Source organism: Phaseolus vulgaris, chromosome 10, assembly GCF_051622355.1.
Source record: "Phaseolus vulgaris cultivar YP4 chromosome 10, ASM5162235v1, whole genome shotgun sequence".
Lineage (NCBI taxonomy): Eukaryota > Viridiplantae > Streptophyta > Magnoliopsida > Fabales > Fabaceae > Phaseolus > Phaseolus vulgaris.
The window spans coordinates 30,516,300-30,538,156 of record NC_143507.1 but is presented as its reverse complement, the minus strand read 5'-3'; the positions used below and the strand labels follow the sequence as shown (position 1 = coordinate 30,538,156).

Here is a 21,857-nt window from a genome sequence, read left to right as displayed (position 1 = left end):
ATCTTAAAGTGCCTATCTCATATCCAATTCAAGATGATTCCTAAGAATGTCAAGAATCATTCATATTGTTCTATTGGAATCACATATGATCAAGAACGCATCCAGATTGATCTAGCTGCATCGCAAGCGAGAAATGAAGAACTACATCGAACCAATGAAGAATTGTGCCGTGGTTTGCGGAATCAGGCAGGTGATCGTAAGGGGGAGGAACAAGAATGTGCTACACCTCCCAGAGAGTTCCCCATGCCTTTTTCGCAGGCAATTATGGATGGTGTGATACCAGCTATGTTCGTAGGACAGAAAGCCACGTTCACAGGGATGGAGGATCCAGAGGCCCATCTCACAGCCTTTCATACGCAGATGATGTTGGTGGGTGGTTTTGATGCAGTAAGGTGCAAGTTATTCATGAGCACGCTGGTAGGGACGACGATGGATTGGTTCATCAGCCTCCCGGATGGCCACGTGATGTCGTTTGCCCAGTTGTCAAAGCTGTTCAGGGAGCAATACATTGCGAATCGCGCTCCCCCACCCAACCCTTACGATCTTTTCGACGTAAGACACCAGGGTGAGGCGCTGAAGGAGTCTGTTAACCGTTTTGGCGCGCAGGTGGTAAGGCTTAACACCAAGGATGAAACAATGATGGTTCACGCGTCCAGGAAGGGGATTTGTCCAGGGCCTTTCAGTGAATCACTCATTAGAAATCGCCCCAAAACCTTCGCTGAGATAAGGCGTCGAGCGGTGGTTCACATCGCAACAGAAGGGGAGATGAATGAGAAGCGCGCATGCGTTGTTCCCACGCTGCCACGAGTGCCGGCGCGTGCGCAGACCGTGAGAGTGCATGAGGCTACAACAGAAAAGAGGGCTCCCGCGAAGAAGCAGCCCTACGAGCCTAAGAAGCCTCAGGCTTGGGGGCGTGGAAGAGAAGGTAAGCCTGTGAGGCATAATTTCGTGGTAAAGTTGAAAGATTTGACAGTTGTACCCAACATAACGGAGAGGTTGAAGATGCCGCCCAAAACTGACAAGAAGCTGGGACCTCACAAGGAGGCTTGGTGTGAGTTTCACCAAGCGTTTGGTCATCCCATATGCAACTGCTTGCCGTTGGGACACCAGTTGGACGAGCTAGTAAAGAGCGGGTTCTTAAATGACTACCTGGCGGAGCCACAAAGAGTTGAGACCTCAACCATCCTTGCTCGCTTCTCTTTGTTCAGCACCATGACTGCACCCAGAACAAGAAGAGACGAGTGTTTGGCAAAATTCAGTTAAGTAAGAAATCAACAAATGCATAAATAAGAGCAAAGCAGATTAGAGCTAAGAGAAAGGTTAAAGGCAGGTCTCTATACCGATGTAGCCAGCAATTCCGGATGGTTGTAATCATTCTTGATGAGCTCGACGGTGTTGAAGACCGCCCCAAGGCTAGCCAGCATTTGGCACACCTCGCGATCAGCAAAGGATAGCTCATCAAGAGTCTTGGGTTTTTTGAGGGCCAACTTCCCCACCCAGTACAAGGGGAATCCATCCAAGGAGGTGCGGTCATCCTCAGAACAACACACCCTGAAGAACTTCCCCTTGAAGCCCTTATAAGATTGTTGAAATAGGGTGAGTATGACTCTTCCTGCCACCCCGCTGAAGCTTACCCAGAGGTTCTTTCCAGAGTTCTTAGCTTCGAAAAAGTGAAGGAAGACGTCTACAGAGGGTGGATGGCCGAAATAGTTGCAAAGAATAGAGAAGGCCCTCACAAAGGCCCAGTTGTTGGGATGCAGCTAGGCAGGGGCAACGTTCACTTCGATTAGCAGCTCCCTCTTGAAGTTGGTAAAGGGGAGGCACTGCCTAATGCGCTTAAAGACCATTTGGTAAAAGAAGAAGAAGGGTTCTCCCTCGTTGGCACGGTTGTCTATGCACACAGGTTCGCCCTCTGCACAGGGACGAACCGAGATGTAAGCGTCGCTCTCTCTCCCAAACGCCCTACCCAGGAACTCGAGCTCGTTGTCTAGATGTGCCCTCCAGTCCGCAATAGAGGTGAGGGAGGAGGTTTCAGCAAGGAGTTCAGCGGACACGTAGGGGTACTTGCTCTTGTAGTTGACGCTGGGGGCAGGGTTGGAAGTGATTTTCGTTCGTGCCATGACGAAGGAAGCTAGGAAAAAGCAAGGAAAAGAAGAAAGCAAAAGTTCAACAAAGGGGGCTATGGTGTAAAACTTAAGGAGGAACAAACCCAGAAACCCTATGATCGCAGGAAAACCAGAAAACAGAGGAACGAAGAACAAATGCAGAGGAAACCTAAAGCGCGGATGTTTAAACAGACCCAGGCAGTTATCAATGCATGAAATCAGAAATAAAGAGCAATCAATTGAGAAAAATCATACCTTTGATTGATTGATGAGCTAAAGTTCTGATTTTTGCAAAAGAGGAAGTGGGAACATTCGAAGAAGAAGATGAAGGGTGCAAGAGAAGATCCAAGTGATGGAACAGTACCTGAAGCAAGCATTTTTGAAACACTTAACGTAAACTTGGAAAGCGCAAGCAACGTTAAGTCCCAGCCATTGGATCGAGACACCTGTGCAGAGATTAAGGCAGGTATAGGAAAGCGTCATTTCGGTGCATTGTGCACGTCCTGTCACATGATGCCACGTAGGTTGGTAGGGCAAGGCCTTAGTCTCTTCGCTGAACAAGTTAACAGCTTCAGAATGGGGGGCTTGTGTACCGACCAGTCCTCGGACTTTGGCGTTGACCACAGTCATGGTGGGCCCCCGAAGGCTGGGTCCACTGGGATGCTGGAAGGACGGGCCAGTGTGTCGGGGAGCTCGTGAGTGAGGGTAGCTGAGGAGGGGGCGGCATCAAGGCGCAGGGCGTGGAGGCCTCGGACCTCGGTAACCCAAAACAGTAAAGATGAGCCGAAAAAGATGGTTTCCAAGCCACATTCCAACACTCAGTAAGGGAGAAACCTAGGTCATGGAGGGTCCATGCATGGGGTGTGGACGACTCGGTAGGGTGCGCCACAATCAAAGAGCTCCTAGGAAAGAGACGACTTGTAAGGGTCACGTCCCAGGGGTGATCTGCATGCATGGAAGGAAGCACCGTGAGAGTGGAGGGATTCTTGGATGCGAAGGCTGTTGTGAGTGCACGGAGACATTTAGGCCAACCGGCGAGAACATTGCCTATTACAAACTGGGAGAGTGAGAAAAGAAGATTCTGGATGTTTCTCCTTGACGACTGCCTTCTCTAGGGTTTCTAACACCTTTTATTCTCCCAATTGGATTACAATTCACTCAATGGTGTTTTCCTCTCAATCTTGCACGTTTAGGGTTGTGCCTCAAGCTTCACATTTAACCTAATTGGCTTAGGCTAAGTGACTTCTCGCCTGGGCGTTATTGGGCTCCCCCCTATGCTAGTTAAACAAAAAAAATGCCCAATGTTGTTGGAGCAATATCGCTTCAGTGATATCCTGTGGGGTCGTCTGACTTTGGCGAGTTTAGGCGAGCTTTGATGAATGTTGGTGCATCCATTTTTCCCTTTTTAGCTTTGTATATTCTCCTTTTGCCCAATCATCTCCATTCTTCACTAGAATCCTAAAATTAATACAAATTTGAGAATAAATTGTTCTTATTCAAATAAAAATACGTAAAAATGTATAAAATCATAAATTAGGGGTTATTTTATGTTTATTTTATCAATTAATATTCATAAGTGTCTCTATTTTAATATCAAATATTACTGAAATTTGACACTTATCAACTCTTCCCTAACTTAGAATCATGCTTGACCTCAAGCAAAGTAAATGAATATATTTAAATTTAAACATCAAAATAGCTTAATTTACTAAACAACAGATTAAATTAAAAACTTATGATGCTTCCAAATTCGAATATAGAAAAATATAGATACAATCAACTTCCATGATCAAATCAAAACAATAAATTGGCAATTCATCAAGTTAATTCTTCTTATATACTCACGGGTAAGTGTTTCTCATTATTTTTACTAAATCATAACAAATTACAGTCGTTTTTCATATCATCTTCCTATCACAAAACATATTAGAAACATAAATCTTTAAGTCTTTTCCAAGGTTATAATGAGGTTGGGCTTCCAAAAAGTATTAGGTTTCAGATAACAAAATGCAAATTTTAAAGAAGAAGACATACCTACAATCCAAATATAACATATGTGTTATCTAATCACCATTTTCTTTTTACTTCACACTTTTCCTCATTTTTTTTAAACTATTCATGATTTTCAACATGAATTTTTCTTTTTTTCTCTTTCTCTTTTTTTTCAATTTTTTTTTCATCAATAGGAATAAATTCTTCCTATTTTAAACTTTTTGAGCTTTCAACAATTAGAACCAAAAATTCTCTTTTTTTATGTATATTACATCTATGTTATCCTTCCTTAAACATGCCAAAGGGTAGGAAAATATATCATTAATGGTTTAGGGTGCAATAATAACAAAAATTCTTGCCTCAAAAGGGATATATAAAAAATATGAATTCTAATAAGATAAAGGTTGGCTATTTGGCCCTAGGTTCCTAATTAACACAAATGCCTCAATCATCTTCGTGTTCTTTTATGAGGTAACAAAAAAAATAAAAATTAAGCAATCACAAATGTCAATTCATCAGCAAAACTCTCAAAACAGTTTAAGGTTCACACACTCACTTGGTTTAATTGGTCTCATTTCCTTATTGTTTTGTCATTCTTTGTTCTAATTAATCATCCTAATAAATTTTCATGTGTCATAATTTCAACTACACTTAAATAGGGATTCAATCATATTTTCTTTTCTAACCTATGTCTAATTTATTTCACTATTTAATATTTATACCCAAATTCAATTTTAATATTGCAGTTATTTTTTTATTTAAAAAAATAAAACTAAAAACAAATTAAACCGAAACTGAAAATAGTCAAGCATATAATTCTAAAGTAGCAATTCAAACCATTAAAAAAATAAAAAATAAAATAAGTAAACAAACAGGAAACAAATAGAAAACAAAACAACCAAAAAATAAAATAAAAATAAAAAACCAGAAAAATATAAAAAAATTCAAATAACTGAAAATAAAAGAAAATTAGAAAGACGAAACCATATTTTTGTTCAATCCTCTATTCCTAAGAAGTCATCTAGCTCTGTTTTAAAATCTTCATCTATAGCAGTAGAGGGTCCAACTTCATTTGATGGATCTGCGCCCCTTGAAAAATAGAACTTGTTCTCAAGCCAACATACATAACTTCAACTAATTACAAGGGGTGTAGGGATTGGGTTTCCTTTGAGATATTTTTGAAAATTTCACCTGAGCGAGATTCCTTGCAAGAAAACTTAATTTTACGTCGTGAAACTTAGTCGGACAAGATTTATCTCACTTGAGCAAGATTCCCTGGAAGAAAACTCAATTTTACGTCGCCAAACTTGCCTAAGCGAGATTGGACTCGCCTAGGCAAGGATCCCTACAAGAAATACTGAGTTGACGTTGTCAATTTCGCCTAGGCAACACATATGACGCCTTACCAAGTTCCTCTATATAAAAACATGATTTTTGAAAGTAAAAATTAAAATAAAAATCATAAAACTAAAATTTGTACTAGGTTGCGCTCGTTTAACGTCATATAGCTTGATGCCTCTTTTTCTAAGGGTCATTTAAAAGGATCACTGTAGTGAGGTTTTCCTGTTCATTACCTAAGTAGGGTTTTACCGTTTGACCATTTACTACCCAACTTCTATGTGATATTCGGTCTTCTAACTCTATTGCTCCATAAGGCTTTATCTATTTCACAATATTAGGGCCTGACCATTTAGATTTTAACTTTCCAGGAAAAGTCTCAATCTAGAGTTGAATAAAAGCATAGATTGACAAATATGAAAATTTCATTCCACAATCTTCTTGTCATTATATTTCTTTGTGCGTTCTTTATAGAGCTTTGAATAAATATATGCATCTAATCTCATCTCTTCAAGTTCCTGTATTTGAAGTTGTCACCTTTCCTTAACAAATTTAGCATATAAATTTAGCGTCTTTAATGCCCAATATGTTTTGTACTCCAATTCCACTGGAAGATGACATGTTTTCCCATAAATCAACCGAAGTGGAGAAAGAGCAGTAGAAGTTTTATATGCAGTCCTATAAGCCCATAGAGCTTCATCAAGCTTAATTGACCAAACTTTCCTAGATGAAGCCACTATTTTCTCTAATATTTTCTTTATTTCTCTAAGAGAAACTTGCTTGCCCATTTGTTGGTGGATGATAGGTTGGAGCCACCTTATGACTAACCCCATAATGCTCGAAGACTTTCTTGAACTGGGTATTACAAAAATGAGAACCACCATCACTTATCAATACTTTAAGAGTACCACACCTGCAGAAAATATTCTTTTCAAGAAATTTAATGACTGTCTTGAAATTTGCATTTTGTGTTGGATTTGCTTCCACCCATCTAGAAACATACTCAACTACCAATAATATATATTCATTTGAAATAGAAGATGGCAAAGGACCTAAAGAAATCAATTCCCCAACTGTTAAAAACTTCAATTTCTTGAATGTTTTGTAATGGCATATCATGTCTTCCATAAATGCTTCCTGATCTTTGGCACCTGTCACATCTTTGCACTAAAGCATGTGTATCTTTAAACAACGAATGCTAGAAAAATCCTGATTGAAGAATTTTTGCAGTTGTCTTTTCCCCATTAAGGTGTCCTCCATATGCTGAATTATGGCATTACCATATAATTCTCTTGGCTTCATCTAGTGAGACACATCTTCTCAACAAATTATCTGCACAAATTTTAAACAAATGAGGGTCATCCCAAACATAATGATTGGCATCTTTAAAAAAAAAATCTTCTTTAATGTCAGTCCAAATTCGCTAGGATTTCTCCAGTAGCTTTAAAATTGGTTATGTCTGCAATTCATGGCCTCTCCTTGATTACCGATAACTTCTCATCTGGAAATTCAGCAAGAACTTCAGGTTCCAATGTGGTACCTCATCATTTTCTAATCTTGATAACTGATCATCTACATTGTTCTCACACTCCTTCTTATCTTTGATTTCCAAATTAAATTTCTGTAACAAAAAGTATCCATCGTATAAGCTTTGGCTTAGAATCTGATTTATTCAATAAATATTTAATTGCAGCATGATCAGTAAAAACAATAACTTTAGAGCCTATAAAATAAGATCAAAATTTTTCAAATGCATACACTATAACAAGTAATTTTTTTTCTATTGTAGTGTAATTACTTTGAGTTTCATTTAAAACTTTACTTGCATAGTGTATAACTTGAAAAAATCATTCTTTCCTTTGTCCTAAAACTGCTCCTGCTACATAATCACTAGCATCACACATTATCTCAAAATTAAATTTCCAATTAGGAGCAGTTATGATAGGTGCAGAGATGAGTTTTTTCTTTCAAAATGTTAAAATAAGTTAAACAATTATCATCAAATTTAACGGGAGTATCCTTATTGACAAGGTTTCACAAGGGCTTTGCAATCTTGGTGAAGTCCTTAATAAATCTTTTATAAAATCCAGCATGCCCTAGAAAACTTCTTATTCCTTTAACGTTGACTGGTGGAGGTAACTTCTCAATGACTTCAACTTTTGCTTTATCTACCTCGATCTCTCTATGAGAAATTTTATGGCCTAAGACAATTCCTTTCGTGACCATGAAATGACATTTCTCCCAATTTAGCACAAGATTTGTTTCCACACATCGCTTCAGTATGATGTCAAGATTTTCTAGGCAATCATCAAAAGAAGACCCAAACACAGAAAAATCATTTATGAATACTTCAAAGCATTTCTCGATCATATATGCAAGAATAGAAAACATACACCTTTGTAAAGCTGTTGGAGCATTACATAACCCAAATGGCATTTTTCGATAAGCAAAAACTTCAAATGGGCAAGTAAATGTTGTCTTCTCTTGATCTTCTGGATTCACCAAAATTTGATTATAATCTGAATAACCATCCATAAAATAATAGTATGATTTGCCTGCCAACCTTTGCAACATTTGATCCATAAAAGGTCATGGATAATGATCCTTATGCGTAGCTTGGTTTACTTTCCTATAGTCAATGCACATTCTCCATCCTGTAATAGTTCTTGTAGGAATTAATTCATTTTTTCATTATGAGTAATTGTCATACCTTTTTTCTTAGGCACCACCTGTACAGGACTAACCTAAGCCCTGTCTGAAATGGGATAAATGATTCCTGCTTTTAAAATCTTTTGAACCTCCTTTCTAACAACTTCCTTCATAGAAGGGTTTTGAACGCCTTGGAGGTTAAGCTACGGGTTTGAAATCTTGCTCCATGTGAATTTTATGCATACAATATTATAGGCTTATGCATTTGAAGTCAACAAATGTCAATCCTATAGCTTCTTTATTTACCTTTAGCACTTCTATTACTTGTTGCTCTTCTTTTTCTAATAAAAGATTGCTTATGATAAATGTCTTTTCTCCATTTTGTTCAAGAAAAACATACTTCAGATGAGATTGCAACTATTTCAATTCTATTTTCTAAGGAGTGTTGGCTTTATTTAACTCTACTTCATCAAAAACCCCTTGATGTACTTCTTTTGCCTTCCCTAGATCTTGCAAACATTCATTAACTTCCTTATCCTCCCAATTTTCTAGATCATCATTATTATTTAGGAATTCTTTCATCAAAGGATCATTTGCAGATATTTGCCTTTGATTTTCCAAATATAGTTCATCAAATGCATCAATTCTAAAAAAAATCTCTTTGGTCAATCGGATGTTTCATTACTTCAAATACATCAAAGCTAACTTTTGCATCCTGTACCCGAACTTTTAGCTTTGCTTCGTCCACATCAATCATAATTTTTGCAGTTTTCATAAATAGATATCGAAGAATGAGAGGTACTTCAACATCTTCCTCTATGTCCATGATTACAAAGTCAACTAGGAAATGAAATTTGTCTACCTTCCCCAAAAGATCTTCAACTATTCCATGTCGATATTTTATTAATCGACCAGCTAATTGCAATGTCATCCTTGTAGGAAAAATTTCAACATCTATAATTTTCTTCAACATAGATAGAGGCATGAGATTAATGCTTGCCCCAAGATCTAGCAATGCCTTACCCACTGTAAAATTTCCTATTGTGACTGGAAAAGTAAAACTCCCAGGATCTCTAGATTTCTGTGGCAATGATTTTTGAATGATGGCACTACATTCTGCTTCTAATTTCACTGTTCCTTACTCCTTTCATCTTCTCCTTTTGGTCAACAGATCCTTCATAAATATGGAACAACTAGCCATCTGTTCCAAAGCTTCAGTGAAGGGAATATTTATCTCCAGTCTTTTCAAAATATCATAAAATTTGATAAACTGTCCTTTTATGTTCTTCCTTGAGGGAGGATGCGTGATGGCAAATTGGGAGGTTCGGCCAGCCCAATGAGAGGTGAAGGATGTGAAGATTAGAGCCTAGAATCTAGGTAGAAGCAAAGCTTGGCACAATATGGGCAGCATAACTTTACTCACAATAATCTTGCAATACATGAGGTTGGCTCCTCCTTTTATAGGCTAAGGAGGACCAGATTTGATGACCTAAATGCTACACAAATGTAAGCCAAATGAAATGCAAATGTGAAGCACATGGGTGCACATGGGTGCACATGGTCCTTTATTAGCAAAGGCTTCAAGAAACCTTTAGATAATCAAGGTTAATGCTTCCTTAATTCTAATGTGCAGAAAATTAAACAATTGTCCACATGGTTATGCTATTTACACCTCATTTAAAGCTAAACTACACTTGATGGGCCTTCACGGAATATGTGCTATTAGGCCTTTTTCCATTTATAGCTTGATCCAAGTCTTCTTGTTCTAGACGCTCTTGGCTTGGTCTTAGACGCTCCTAGCTTGATCTTAGATGCTCCTAGCTTGGTCTTAGATGCTCCTAGCTTGGTCTTAGACGCTCCTAGCTTGGTCTTAGACGCTCCTAGCTTGATCTTTAGACGCTCCTAGCTTGGTCTTGGATGCTCCTAGCTTGGTCTTGGATGGTCTAGATGCTCTTGCCTTGGGGTCTAGACGTTCTTGACTTGGCTCTTGCCTTTCATGGAAGGGTGTGCTTGACCCTCTTCCATCATCCCCTCTGATGAGAGTCAAGTAAAGGAGGTTTTTATCAATGAAGGAAGAGGCAATTCACCATCACACTTGAAGTTCTTCCTTCTAGTCTTCTCAAAATTAAAAGAAGACATAAAATAAAAGAGAGGCCCAAGCCCAAGCCCAAGTCCATCCTATGAAGGGCAAGGGCAAGTTTTAAATAATAAATAATATTGTTTGAAGGTGCTTAGAGGGAAACATTAGAAACCTCTATTGTTAAAGCATCTTTTAGTCTTTAGTTAGGAGTCTTAGGGGGGGTGTGTTAGTAGATAGGTGTAGGAGTAGAAAAGGAGGTGCCAAAGTGAAGGAAGAGGTCACACCTTCCTCATGCTTTGTTTTAGGCGCCAATTCTAGAAGCTTTTTAGGAGGGAATTTTTGAATTTGTGTAGCTTACATTTCAGCACCTTAGGCTATAAATAGAGGTGCTCTCTTTGTAAATTTCAGATTTGAATTTTAAGAAAAGAAACTATACTCAAATTTTGAGTGATCATTGGAGAGCTTTTGAGCCTTCTTCTCTAGTCTCATCTTGAAGGATCCATGGTGTCCTCAAGTGGCGGCAGCACACTCATCTAGGAGCAACCATCCTTCTAGTGGCGTGATCATCCAACCATTCTTCCATCTTCATGAGCACTCTCTTCTCCTTCCTTTCTTCTCTTTTGTTGTTCTTGTTTTGAGTTGGTGTTCTTGAGATTTTTGGTTCGGCTTTAAGTTTTCCAGCAGCTGTTCTTATTCTTCTTTGTGTTAGGTTCGGTACATTTCTGTTTTCAACTTTCCTTTTCAGTTTTCTTGTCTTTAATTTCATTTTGTTCGGTTCAAAGTTGTTTTCATTCAATTCTATTCGGTGCCTATGGTTTTTACCTCTTTTTGTTGGTTCAATTTGACAATAATTTGAACTTCTATATGAGTTTGTGTTTTGGCACTAGTTTTGGTGAGTTCTTGTTCATAGAACCTTGATCCATTTCTATGATAAAGTGCCTAGCTCTTAACCAACTCAAGATGATTCCTAAGAATGTCAAGAATCATTCTAATTGTGCTAGTGGAATCACATCATGTGGTATCATGAGTTTAGGTGTGTTCTTGTTTAATTGTTGAGTTGTGTAGCACTTTATTTCAAGAGCTCTTTTAATTTCTTGCAATTTAAGTTTCTGTTTTAGACTTATTTTGAGTTTACTTGCTGTTTTAATTCTTTTGCCTATCATATGTTTGAGTATTTTCCTTTTTGAATCATGTCAAGTTTTGTCTTAGTCATGATATTCCATAATTGTCATTACTTCTAGTAGTACTTTTATTGTTTTTGATTGTTTCTTTCTTTAGTGTCATATAATTTTTCTGAATTGATATTGATCCTTTGTGCATTTTCTTTTTAGAATTGAGTTCATACTTGTATTCTAGACCTATACAAGTTCAAATACATCATTTTCCATTATGTCTTTGCTAGTTCATAATTCTGTTTTTTATTCCTATTAGGATTCCTCTGTTTCTGAAAAAAAAAAAGTGCTTACTGTTTTCCTTATTGCAATTGATTTACTCACTGGAAATTTCTGAAATTCTGGATTTGTGATATTCAAAGTGTTAGAAAAGAGTAGAAAAAAGAATCATTCAAAAACTCAAAGTACACAAAAAATGATAAATAAAATAAAAAAAAGTGTACAATTCTTCCGAAAAGAATACGGTAATCTGGCAGCGATTTTAAAAATTTTATCTCAATTAATTGGCTTACTGTTTTTAATTGATTCCAGTGCCATTATTGAGTTAACATCTTGAAGTTTCTGTGGTTTAAATTTCATAATCCAGTTCGCTCTACATCATTCCAGTTAAATCAGTGAATATCAAGCACAGTTTGCATTTAAAAAAAATTTCCAATAGCTAATTTTTGTTTTCTTCATCTACTCTAGTGCTTTTCCTTAAGTATTCTTTTGTGTGCCTACTTTCTCATTGAGTTCTTTATTTTCTTGATTGTCTTCCATTCCTTACTCTTTGAGTTTGTCTTACATATAGTTTTCCTAAGAATCATTCTAATTGTGCTAGTGGAATCACATCACCCTCCCTCTTGAAAAGGATTTGTCCTCAAATCCAATGCTTTTGCTTCCTAGGGGAATGATTGTGGCTGGATGGTGTCCATCATCTCCTCCTTCTTGAGAAGATCTATCCTCAGATCTACAGACTTGATCTCGGATAGCAACCTTTTGCTTCGCTAAAGCTTGTCCTCCTCGATCAAACGTCCACCTATAGAAATAATCAAATAAGGCATAGGTGTTAGTTTGCAAATTAATTTTACTAGGTTGCCATTTTTGTTTTTCTTTTGGTTTTGGCAACCTTGGACAAAGTTTCTCTTTTAATGGTTGTGTGTGGTCTCTAATCATCTTATTTATTTTAAAATGTTCATTTGTGGTTACGTTCTCTTTAGGCATAAATCCTATAGAAGATGGTAACAACTTAAAAGGAGAAAGATGATTGAACCCACACATAACTTTAAAAGTAGAAATATAAGTAGTTTTGTGAACTACTTTATGGTATGTTTGCTCACCTCTAGAGTTGTGTGTGCACTTCATGATTATTCTAGGCATAGTAGAAAGAGCTAGATTTTCAAATATATTTTGACCATGTGTTTGAGGATGATAAGAATTTAAAGTGTGCAATTTAGTTGCAAGTTTTCCAAAGGAAATCCTCAAATCATGGTTTGCGAAATTTGGAACTCTATTCAACACTATGCTTGAAGATAAACCATGAAGATGTATCACTTCTCTAGAGAAGAGTTTATCCATAACCATGAAGATTGAATCACAACCTTTTGTTGTCCTAGGGAGTTTTAATATGAAATTTATATCTTCCCAAGGATCATTTGCAAAAGGTGAAGGAGTATAGAGTTTATATTGCCTTGGGCGTAGTTTGAAAACAAGAATTGTACCTAAGGTAATGTCTTTGAACTTCTTTTCTCATGGGGGACAAAAGTTTTCCTTTTAAAAGCTCTAGAGTTTTATCAACTCTAATTTGTCCCATGAGTTCTCCTTCATGAAGACTTTTTCTCTTATGTGTAAGGATAGTCTCGTTGTGACAACCATTGTTTATAAGGATTTGCACACTTTGCAATGGTTGTCTCAATAAGACATGACAAGTTTCTTTAGGCACTACTTCACATAAAAAATTGTTTTTGTAGATGCTTATAAAAAACTTGACATTCACTTGGTGATATCCTAGCACATATGAGAAATAATCTATTTCATTTTTATCTATGCAAGCTTCTTTTAAAGACTTTTCTTTTTCACTTAGGCTTGCAAGTGTTCCTTTACAAAAGGTAAGGCTTTGAGGTTGTTCAACAAGACACATATTTTCAAAGGTATTTTTAAATCTTTGGTCTTGTTGAATGACCTTGTGGGAAGGAACACTCTTCTCCCACGCCTTTTGTTCTTCAAGGGTCTTCTCATGCTTTTCTTTTTCTTCTTTTTCTTTAGCTTCCCTTTCGACTTCCCCTCTCTTCTTTTGTGTTTTTCTTTCCTTTCTTTCTTTATGGGAAGCAAACAATTTTTCTACCCACATTTCCCAATCTAGGCAAGCTTCTATATTTTCTTTTCCATGGAAATGGGGTTGGTCTACCCTAACCTCTCTTGGGTTTTCTTGTTCTTTTCTATCTCTTCTATGTCTTCTAGGGGTGCTTGATAATAATCATTTACTCTATTGCTTCCCTCCCCAAAAGAATCATGATCTTTAGAGATATATGCATGAGAAGGTAACTTTTTTAGAATGTGAGACTTCTCATCCTTTGCTTTAGTCAAAACATTAAGTTTAGTCTCACTCTCCAATTGTCTATATGCAATTGATTGCACAGTTTGTGAAACTTCTTTCAAAAGAGTTTTTAAAGATTTTAATTCACTTCCAATAGACTTTGTAGGATGAGAAGAAGAAGACATGACTAAAACTTTGTGTATACAAGTATTTTACCTTGAGAAAATTTAGGGAAGTCAAAGAAGGTAGTCTTCCAGGTAAGGGAGGTGAATCACAGTGGACTTCTTAAGTACCAAGCCTTGCCTTAGCCAAAGACTATCCCTTAATGCTTCACACAAAACTTTCTCTTAGTAAACCACTTAAACACAGTCAAGTTGAAGAAATCAGATTTTAATGCAAGGAAAAACAATGCAAGCTAACTAATTAACCAAGCAAAAAGAATTAACAAAACTTAACAAAGCAACACTATTTGCAAAAACGAAACTAATTAAGCAATAGAAAAGCAATCAAAAACAATTTACAATTGCGAATTAGAAAACTCTACACTAGTCGGCCCTAGGTGAGGCTTCTTGGACACTTGGAGCCCTTGAAGACACACTCACCGTCTAATCACGTAATTAAAGAAGTAATTAACACAAGTTAAGTAGCAAAGACAAAAATTAAGAAAACTCCCTTTGTTGATCTTTTTTTGTTTTTTCTATTGGCACTTCCTTGGTTGTCTTTCCTTGTTGGGCCCTCCAAGTGTTTGTGGTGTTTTGAGAAGTGTTTTGATTCTACCTTTGCCTTTGTTCTCCTTAGGATTAAGGACTTAATTCTCCAATTCCAGCACCTATCAAGAAGACTAGACCTTACCCAAGTCAAATTTCTACTCAATTAAGCACCAAAAGAGAATAAATTCCAGCACCAAATTTAGAGCCCAAAGAATAAAAGCAAGAAACAATTTAATTGGAAAACAGTACCACACAAATGGAGTTAGATTGTGACAACTAGAAAGAATTCCAAGAAATATTGACAAGCAAATAAAGGTACTCAAATAAAGGTAGGCACACAAAATTGATCCTAGGAAAAGCACTAGATTAGATTTCAAAAATAAAAAACAGCACCACTAGAAAATTGTGTGGGCCAGAGAACGTGTTTTTCCCCAATTTATGCTAAGCTGCCCTTTTGGAATTTGCCTCTGAAAATTGATATGCAAGATATTCAAGATCTTAACTAAAATCTGGCTTTGGAATCACTCCAAACGCATGAGCCATTTTTTTTAATAAATTTTCAATTTCATTGTTCAGTTACGCCAGCTGTAGCGCCTCAGATTTGCACACTGATTTTAAAATATTTATCATTTTTTTCTGTTGACTCTTTTGAGCTAATTTTTTTGTCTTCTCTATAACACTCTAATCTTGCATATTCCAGAGAATCAAAATTTTCCTATGAGTGAAAATATTTTTCTGGAACAAAACAGCCAGCACAGAGAATGTGAAACAGGGGATTCTAGAAAAACTGGAAAAAACAGCAAGATACCAAAATTTAAACACAATGGAATTAAGAAAAGGAATTTGTGTAAGATCTAAACACAAATATGAACTCAAACTAAAATTAAAAGTCACCAAAAGATCAAAAGAACAGCAGATTCAAAGCAAATATAGATACCCAAAATAAAGAAACAATCAAGCCAAACAAAGGACTACTATGAATTGATGACATTGTGGATGAACATGACTTGACAAAACATATATGGATTCATAAATTAAAAACTCAAAGAGCATAATATGAACCAAATTAAAAGTGCAATAAAGACTCAAAAACCTAAAAGAAAACAGCAACTCAAAGGTGTATGGAATCCTATCACAAATTGCACAAGAATTGTTCAAGATCAATTGAACAAAGTGCATCGGTTGGATCTTCCAAATAGCACACCAAAACAAATTAAAATGTAAAAAACAGCAAGACAATTATGGGAATAAGATGAACAACATGAAATAAAGAAGAACTAAAAAGGAAAAGACCAAGAACAACTCATCTTTGAAGAACCTATGCTCTGATACCAAATGATGGCAAATTCATGAAGCTCTTCTTAGAATCATGTGAAAGATGGTGCGGAAGCCATGGATGTGTATGTGCAAGATCCTCTTAAGAGTTATGGTGATCTTGAAGGTGCATGCTGTGTATGGAAGTTGGGAGGTTCGGCCAGCCCAATGAGAGGTGAAGGATGTGAAGATTAGAGCCTAGAATCTAGGTAGAAGCAAAGCTTGGCACAATATGGGCAGCATAACTTTACTCACAATAATCTTGCAATACATGAGGTTGGCTCCTCCTTTTATAAGCTAAGGAGGACCAGATTTGATGACCTAAATGATACACAAATTTAAGCCAAATGAAATGTAAATGTGAAGCACATGGGTGCACATGGCACATGGGTGCACATGGTCCTTTATTAGCAAAGGCTTCTAGAAACCTTTAGCTAATCAAGGTTAATGCTTCCTTAATTCTAATGTGCAGAAAATTAAACAATTGAAAACATGGTTATGCTATTTACACCTCATTTAAAGCTAAACTACACTTGATAGGCCTTCACGGAATATGTGCTATTAGGCCTTTTTCCATTCATAGCTTGATCCAAGTCTTCTTGTTCTAGACGCTCTTGGTTTGGTCTTAGACGCTCCTAGCTTGATCTTAGATGCTCCTAGCTTGGTCTTAGATGCTCCTAGTTTGGTCTTAGACGCTCCTAGCTTGGTCTTAGACGCTCCTAGCTTGATCTTTAGACGCTCCTAGCTTGGTCTTGGACGCTCCTAGCTTGGTCTTGGATGGTCTAGATGCTCTTGCCTTGGGGTCTAGACGTTCTTGACTTGGCTCTTGCCTTTCATGGAAGGGTGTGCTTGGCCCTCTTCCATCAATGCGGGTAAGATAAACTGTCCTTTTATCTCCAGTCCTTTTTTCTATCCTCATTTTTTTTCTTTTCTTCATCTACACTCTCATTTTTTTCTCTTCACTTTTTTTTTCCTTTTCACTCTCCATTTTTCTTTCCTCATTTTTTCTCTCTTCTTCACTCTCAAATTCTCTTTCCTCAATTTTTTGTCTTTCTCAACAATATAATTATTACCAAACCCTTTTTCCTACAACTATTCTACTTTGAGTAGTGACTGACTTACATTGATCCCTAGATTTCTTCAACTATTGTGCAATTTGTCCCATTTGTGTCTCCAAACTTTAATCAATAATATCAAAGTTCTTTTGATTCGACAATGTTGTTTGCATAAATTTCTCTAAAGTATCCTCTAATTTTCTTATTCTCTCTTGGGACGAAGGATATACTGGTTGTCGTTGTTGAAAGGGGCCTTGTTTAAAACTTTGATTTTTATTGCTTTTCCAACATTTCCTTCCTTGATTCCCCGTATAATGAGTTTCTTCTTCAAATGATATCTGATAAGCACAGTGCTCATTGGAATGATCACCTCCACACAAATCACACCTTATTGTTTGAATCTGACTCTGAGAAGCCTGCATAACTTGTAATTATTGTGGCAATTTAGCCATTTGTGCAGTTAATGCTTCCAACTATTGTGTCAGAATTTTATTTTGGGTCAAAGGTGTGTTTGAAATATTATGATTCATCATCCCCTTCTTTGGCTCATTTTCACTATCATTTTGGGCTTGATAATTTGTGGATGTCATTGCCTCAATAATCTTTGTTTCTTTTTCTATGTCAAATGACATCATTGTACCACCAGCTACAACATCTAGAAGCATCTTGGTATCATATCTGAGACCATTATGAAAAATGCTCAATTGAGCAATGTCTTCAAACCCATGATTTGGGCATTCTCTCACCTTCATTTTGAACCTCTCTCATGTCTCACAAAAAGCTTCATCTGCTCCTTGTCTAAACATAGAGATTCCATACTTTTCTTTGAAGTAGCAAGAGATTGGAAAAAATCTTTGCATAAATTTTTCCTTTACATCCTTCCAGCTAGTGAGGCTCTGATTTGGATGTGTTTTGAACCACTCTTTAGCCTTTCCTGCCAATGAAAAAGAAAATAAATGCATATAGACATTTTCAAGATCATCCAAACGACAGCTTATTGTTCCCACCAATTCATAAAATGCAGAAAAATGTGAATATGGATCCTCATGATCCATTGTTGTAAATTGACGGGTACGGATGAGAGTGAGAAAATCGGGTTTCATTTCCAAGGCCTTGGCGGTAGCAAGTATTTGAGTACTAGAAAAATGCCTTCGCCCTTGGCGCATGGCATAATATCCAATTGTCTTCCTAGGAGGTGGTACTTGTCCTTCTGCCATGTTGCTTTCCTCCTGAAAAGGTTTAGTGACAAAAGAAGAAGTGGTTGAGGATTCCTTTCTAGTGTCTCTTTGTTTCTCATTTGTCTTTGTCTTTCTGTTTCTCTTAACTTCCCTTTCAATCTTTGCTTCAAATAATAATTGGTCTTTCGGAATTTGACCTCTCAATATCATATAAGACAGCTAATTCAAGGGCTAGCACAAGGATCCACTAGCAGTAACAAAATATATATATATATATATAAAAAAAATTAAAAATAAACAGAATAAAATGAATTCCAATTAAATCTAAAAAATAAAATAAAAACAATAAATTCAAAATAAATCTAAAAATAAATTAAAACAAATTAAAGCATATATGCAAATTAAAATAAACAAAAATAAAATAAAAACAAATTTGTAATTAAATATATTCTCGCCGGTTGACTCCAATCCCAAGCTCTGACTCCATCTATCACTGGTGGAATTCGCTCTTCCCTTTGGAATACTGGAACGCGACTCCGTTGAGAAAGAAGGGACCCTATCTATTGATTGCACTCTGACGATCAAGTCAGTACAAGGCTTATAGAAACCAAAAGGAACTAGTTTCAGTCTTAGAAACAACATACCTTTAACTGGGATCTCAAGTCCCTTTTATAGCCTACCTCTTGTAACAGCTTTCCATCACGAGAGTCTTATCTCAACTAAAAGCCTATGCGTTAAGAAGATATTCGGTTTAGGGCACACTCTCTTAGTGTCGCAGCTGAACAAAATCCTTCCCTCAAGGGAGTGCATCAAATCTTAACAGAATAACCACCAGGGTATCAACTCATGTACCAGCATCAGGGGTCCAATTTGTTTCACGTAGGCATGCTCGGCGAGGCGCTACATATCACACATGCAACCTACTCATTGTGCCCTAGCACACATGGGCTTAGGTTTAGAGGAAACATTTTGCTCGTACTAGACCCATACGCACTAGGCACACCCCTAGGTCCATTGCTACCCCTTGCTGACCGCCTGGGCCTTGCACACAAGGGGTTACATTAAGTATATAGAAAAGAGTTAACACATGTGTTGAGCCCAATCATATGGCCCGTCAACTTGGCTCAAAAGCCAAGCTGATCTATCCGAGGCAGATGTTGAGCTTCGACCAGTGAGCACTGAGCTTTGAGTGCTCTGATCCAGTACACAAGCCCCCCAGGCTTGAGCTGAGCTTGCTTCTCTAAAGAGGCTATCTGCTCTCCTTTGGTGCCTTATGTGTCTTATAGGTAGTGGTGCACGCGACGCACGAAGCGTTTCTAAGTGTACTTTTCACCACACTCCTCACAGGCACACACGTGGCCTTTCATCAACGGCCAGGACTTACTATCGCTTACCCTTCCCAACACTGGGTTTTATAACGTTCGAAACTTCATTGTTTTCTCACTGTTTATTTCCTTCTACGAAACCTTCACGCCTTTACTCAAACTCTTTGAACCTCCTTCCTCATCCTGGGTAACCTCCTCGCCTTGACTCGTTCATCGAAACAAGGTACCCCCTCTGATTCATGATCATGCACTAATACCATTTAATGCTTTCATTATGATTGTATCAACAATTCTGGGATAGTTTTTGCATTCATTCGATTCTGATTGCTAATTCTGTTAGCTTCATTGCTTTCTTGAATCTTGAATGCGCATTTGTTTTTCATTGCTTGATTGTGTGCCTGTGTCTCGCTTGATTGCTTTCCTTTGTTTTAGATATTCTGAGTGATGGACTATCGAATCATGTACCCCTGGGCTTCTGATACCCTCTTAGGAGAAACCTTTATATATACCTCCCACGAGGAGATAGTGCGTTATATGAAGAGCAAGCGTCCTAAGATGGGGCCTCAAATTTGTGCCATGTAGGGAGGATGAGCCAGTCTGCTGTGATGAATCCTCAGACCTATTTGGTCCTTTTTGTTACTTCTATAGCACGGTCTTTAAAAAAGTTCTTCTTCGCCTCCCCCTATACAACTTCGAGAAGGAACTCCTCACTGAAATAAATGTCTCCCCAGCCCAGCTACATCCAAATAGTTGGGCATTTGTTCGGGGGTTTTCTATCCTCTGCACTCACTTCGGCCATCTGCCATCAATGGAGGTTTTCTTATACTTCCAAGAATCTTACAAAAACTTCAAATGTAAAATCTTAAAAATCCGCTGCAACAAGAAGGATCCAACTCTTCTCGATGGGTTACCCTTGTATTGGAATGAGAAATCAAGATTCCAAGGCCCCAGATGCTTGGATGAGATGCCCCAATGGGAATGAGATGCTCGCATATAAAATTATTAAGATGCTTCCTAAATATCGATTCCACGCATATTTATAAAAATTTCTTATCATTAAGATCAGACGTTTATAGCAATTAACATCTCAAATCTATTCCTATAATTCAAATATGTTAAGCATTATCTTTTGAGTCAGACACTTTGAAGTACTTTCCATTCAAATCTAAATTTTGAGATCATGGTAAACCAAGCATTACAAACAAAATAATAATACCAATAATCAATCAAGAACAAAATATTATGTTTAGATATCACCTCAATACATAAGAGTTAGAACATATTATTCCAAATCCCAAAGGGTTCAATTAGCCACACATGGTGGTTGTTACAAACAAGGAGAGAGAGAAAAGAAGATTTCTTATGTTTCTTCTTGACGACTGCCTCCTTTAGGGTTTCTAACACCTTGTATTCTCCCAATTGGATTACAATTCACTCAATGGTATTTTCCTCTCAATCTTGCACATCTAGGGTTGTGCCTCAAGCCTCTTATCTAACCTAATTTGCTTAGGCTAAGTGACTTCTCACTTAGGTGTTATTGGGCTCCCCTAGGCGAGTTAAACAAAAAAAGGTCCAATGTTGTTGTAGCAATCTCGCTTGAGCAAGATCCTTTGGGGCGTCTGGCTTAGGCGAGTTTGGGCTAGCTTTAATGAGTGTTAGTGCGGTATAGTTTTCCCTTTTTAGCTTTGTATATTCTTCTTTTACCCAATTATCTCCATTTTTGCCTATAATCCTGAAATGAACACAAATTTGGGAATAAATCATTCTTATTCAAATTAAAATCACAAAATAGTTAAAAAAGGAATAAATTCATAAATTAGGGGTTATTTTATGTTTATTTTATCAATTAATATGAAATATTACTAAAATTTGACACTTATCACTATACTTGCATTGTGTGTTATATCTTTATGTTTTGCAAGAACTCATAAATTAAAAATCTACAACATAAACAACCAGGTATTTGTCTTCATCAAATAGGGGGAGATTGTTGAACAAGGTGTTTTTATGCTTCCAAATCAGCCTTGAAGACTTGAAGCATTTGTTGTTGTGTGTGTATGTGTTATTTAGTAGATTTTGAGTAGTCAATTCACATCTAATATTGATCATAGTTCACTTGATTCTTAATCTATTATGAAATAAATGTTTTCTAAAATCTGTGTTAATTTTAGTTAGTTGTTTCGAGCTATCAATCAGTTGAAAAAGCTGTTAAGTCTGGTGACTACCATAAGTTTTTCATCCAGTTGATTTGTCGTGACAACCAATTGAATTACACTAAGTGTTTTTCAAAAGGTTTTGAAAAAGCTTAGTTTTATTTTGTCTTTTCTGTGAGGCAAAAACAATTGATTATTTCGATAAAAGAATTGGTTATTTTATGTAGAATCTTTAACAGAAAAAGAATTCAATCAGTTTATTTTAAAATTT

The 21,857-nt window shown here is 37.0% G+C and overlaps 1 protein-coding gene and 1 pseudogene across 1 annotated transcript; both read left to right on the top strand.

Moving 5' to 3' along the window:
- Positions 1-429: 429 nt before the first annotated feature.
- Positions 430-1,263, top strand: LOC137816086 (uncharacterized). The gene has a single exon (XM_068619184.2). The coding sequence runs from the start codon at positions 430-432 to the stop codon at positions 1,261-1,263; it is 834 nt and encodes a 277-aa protein (XP_068475285.2).
- A 16,387-nt stretch (positions 1,264-17,650) lies between these two features.
- Positions 17,651-17,757, top strand: LOC137819914 (small nucleolar RNA R71; annotated as a pseudogene).
- The last annotated feature ends 4,100 nt before the right edge of the window (positions 17,758-21,857 follow it).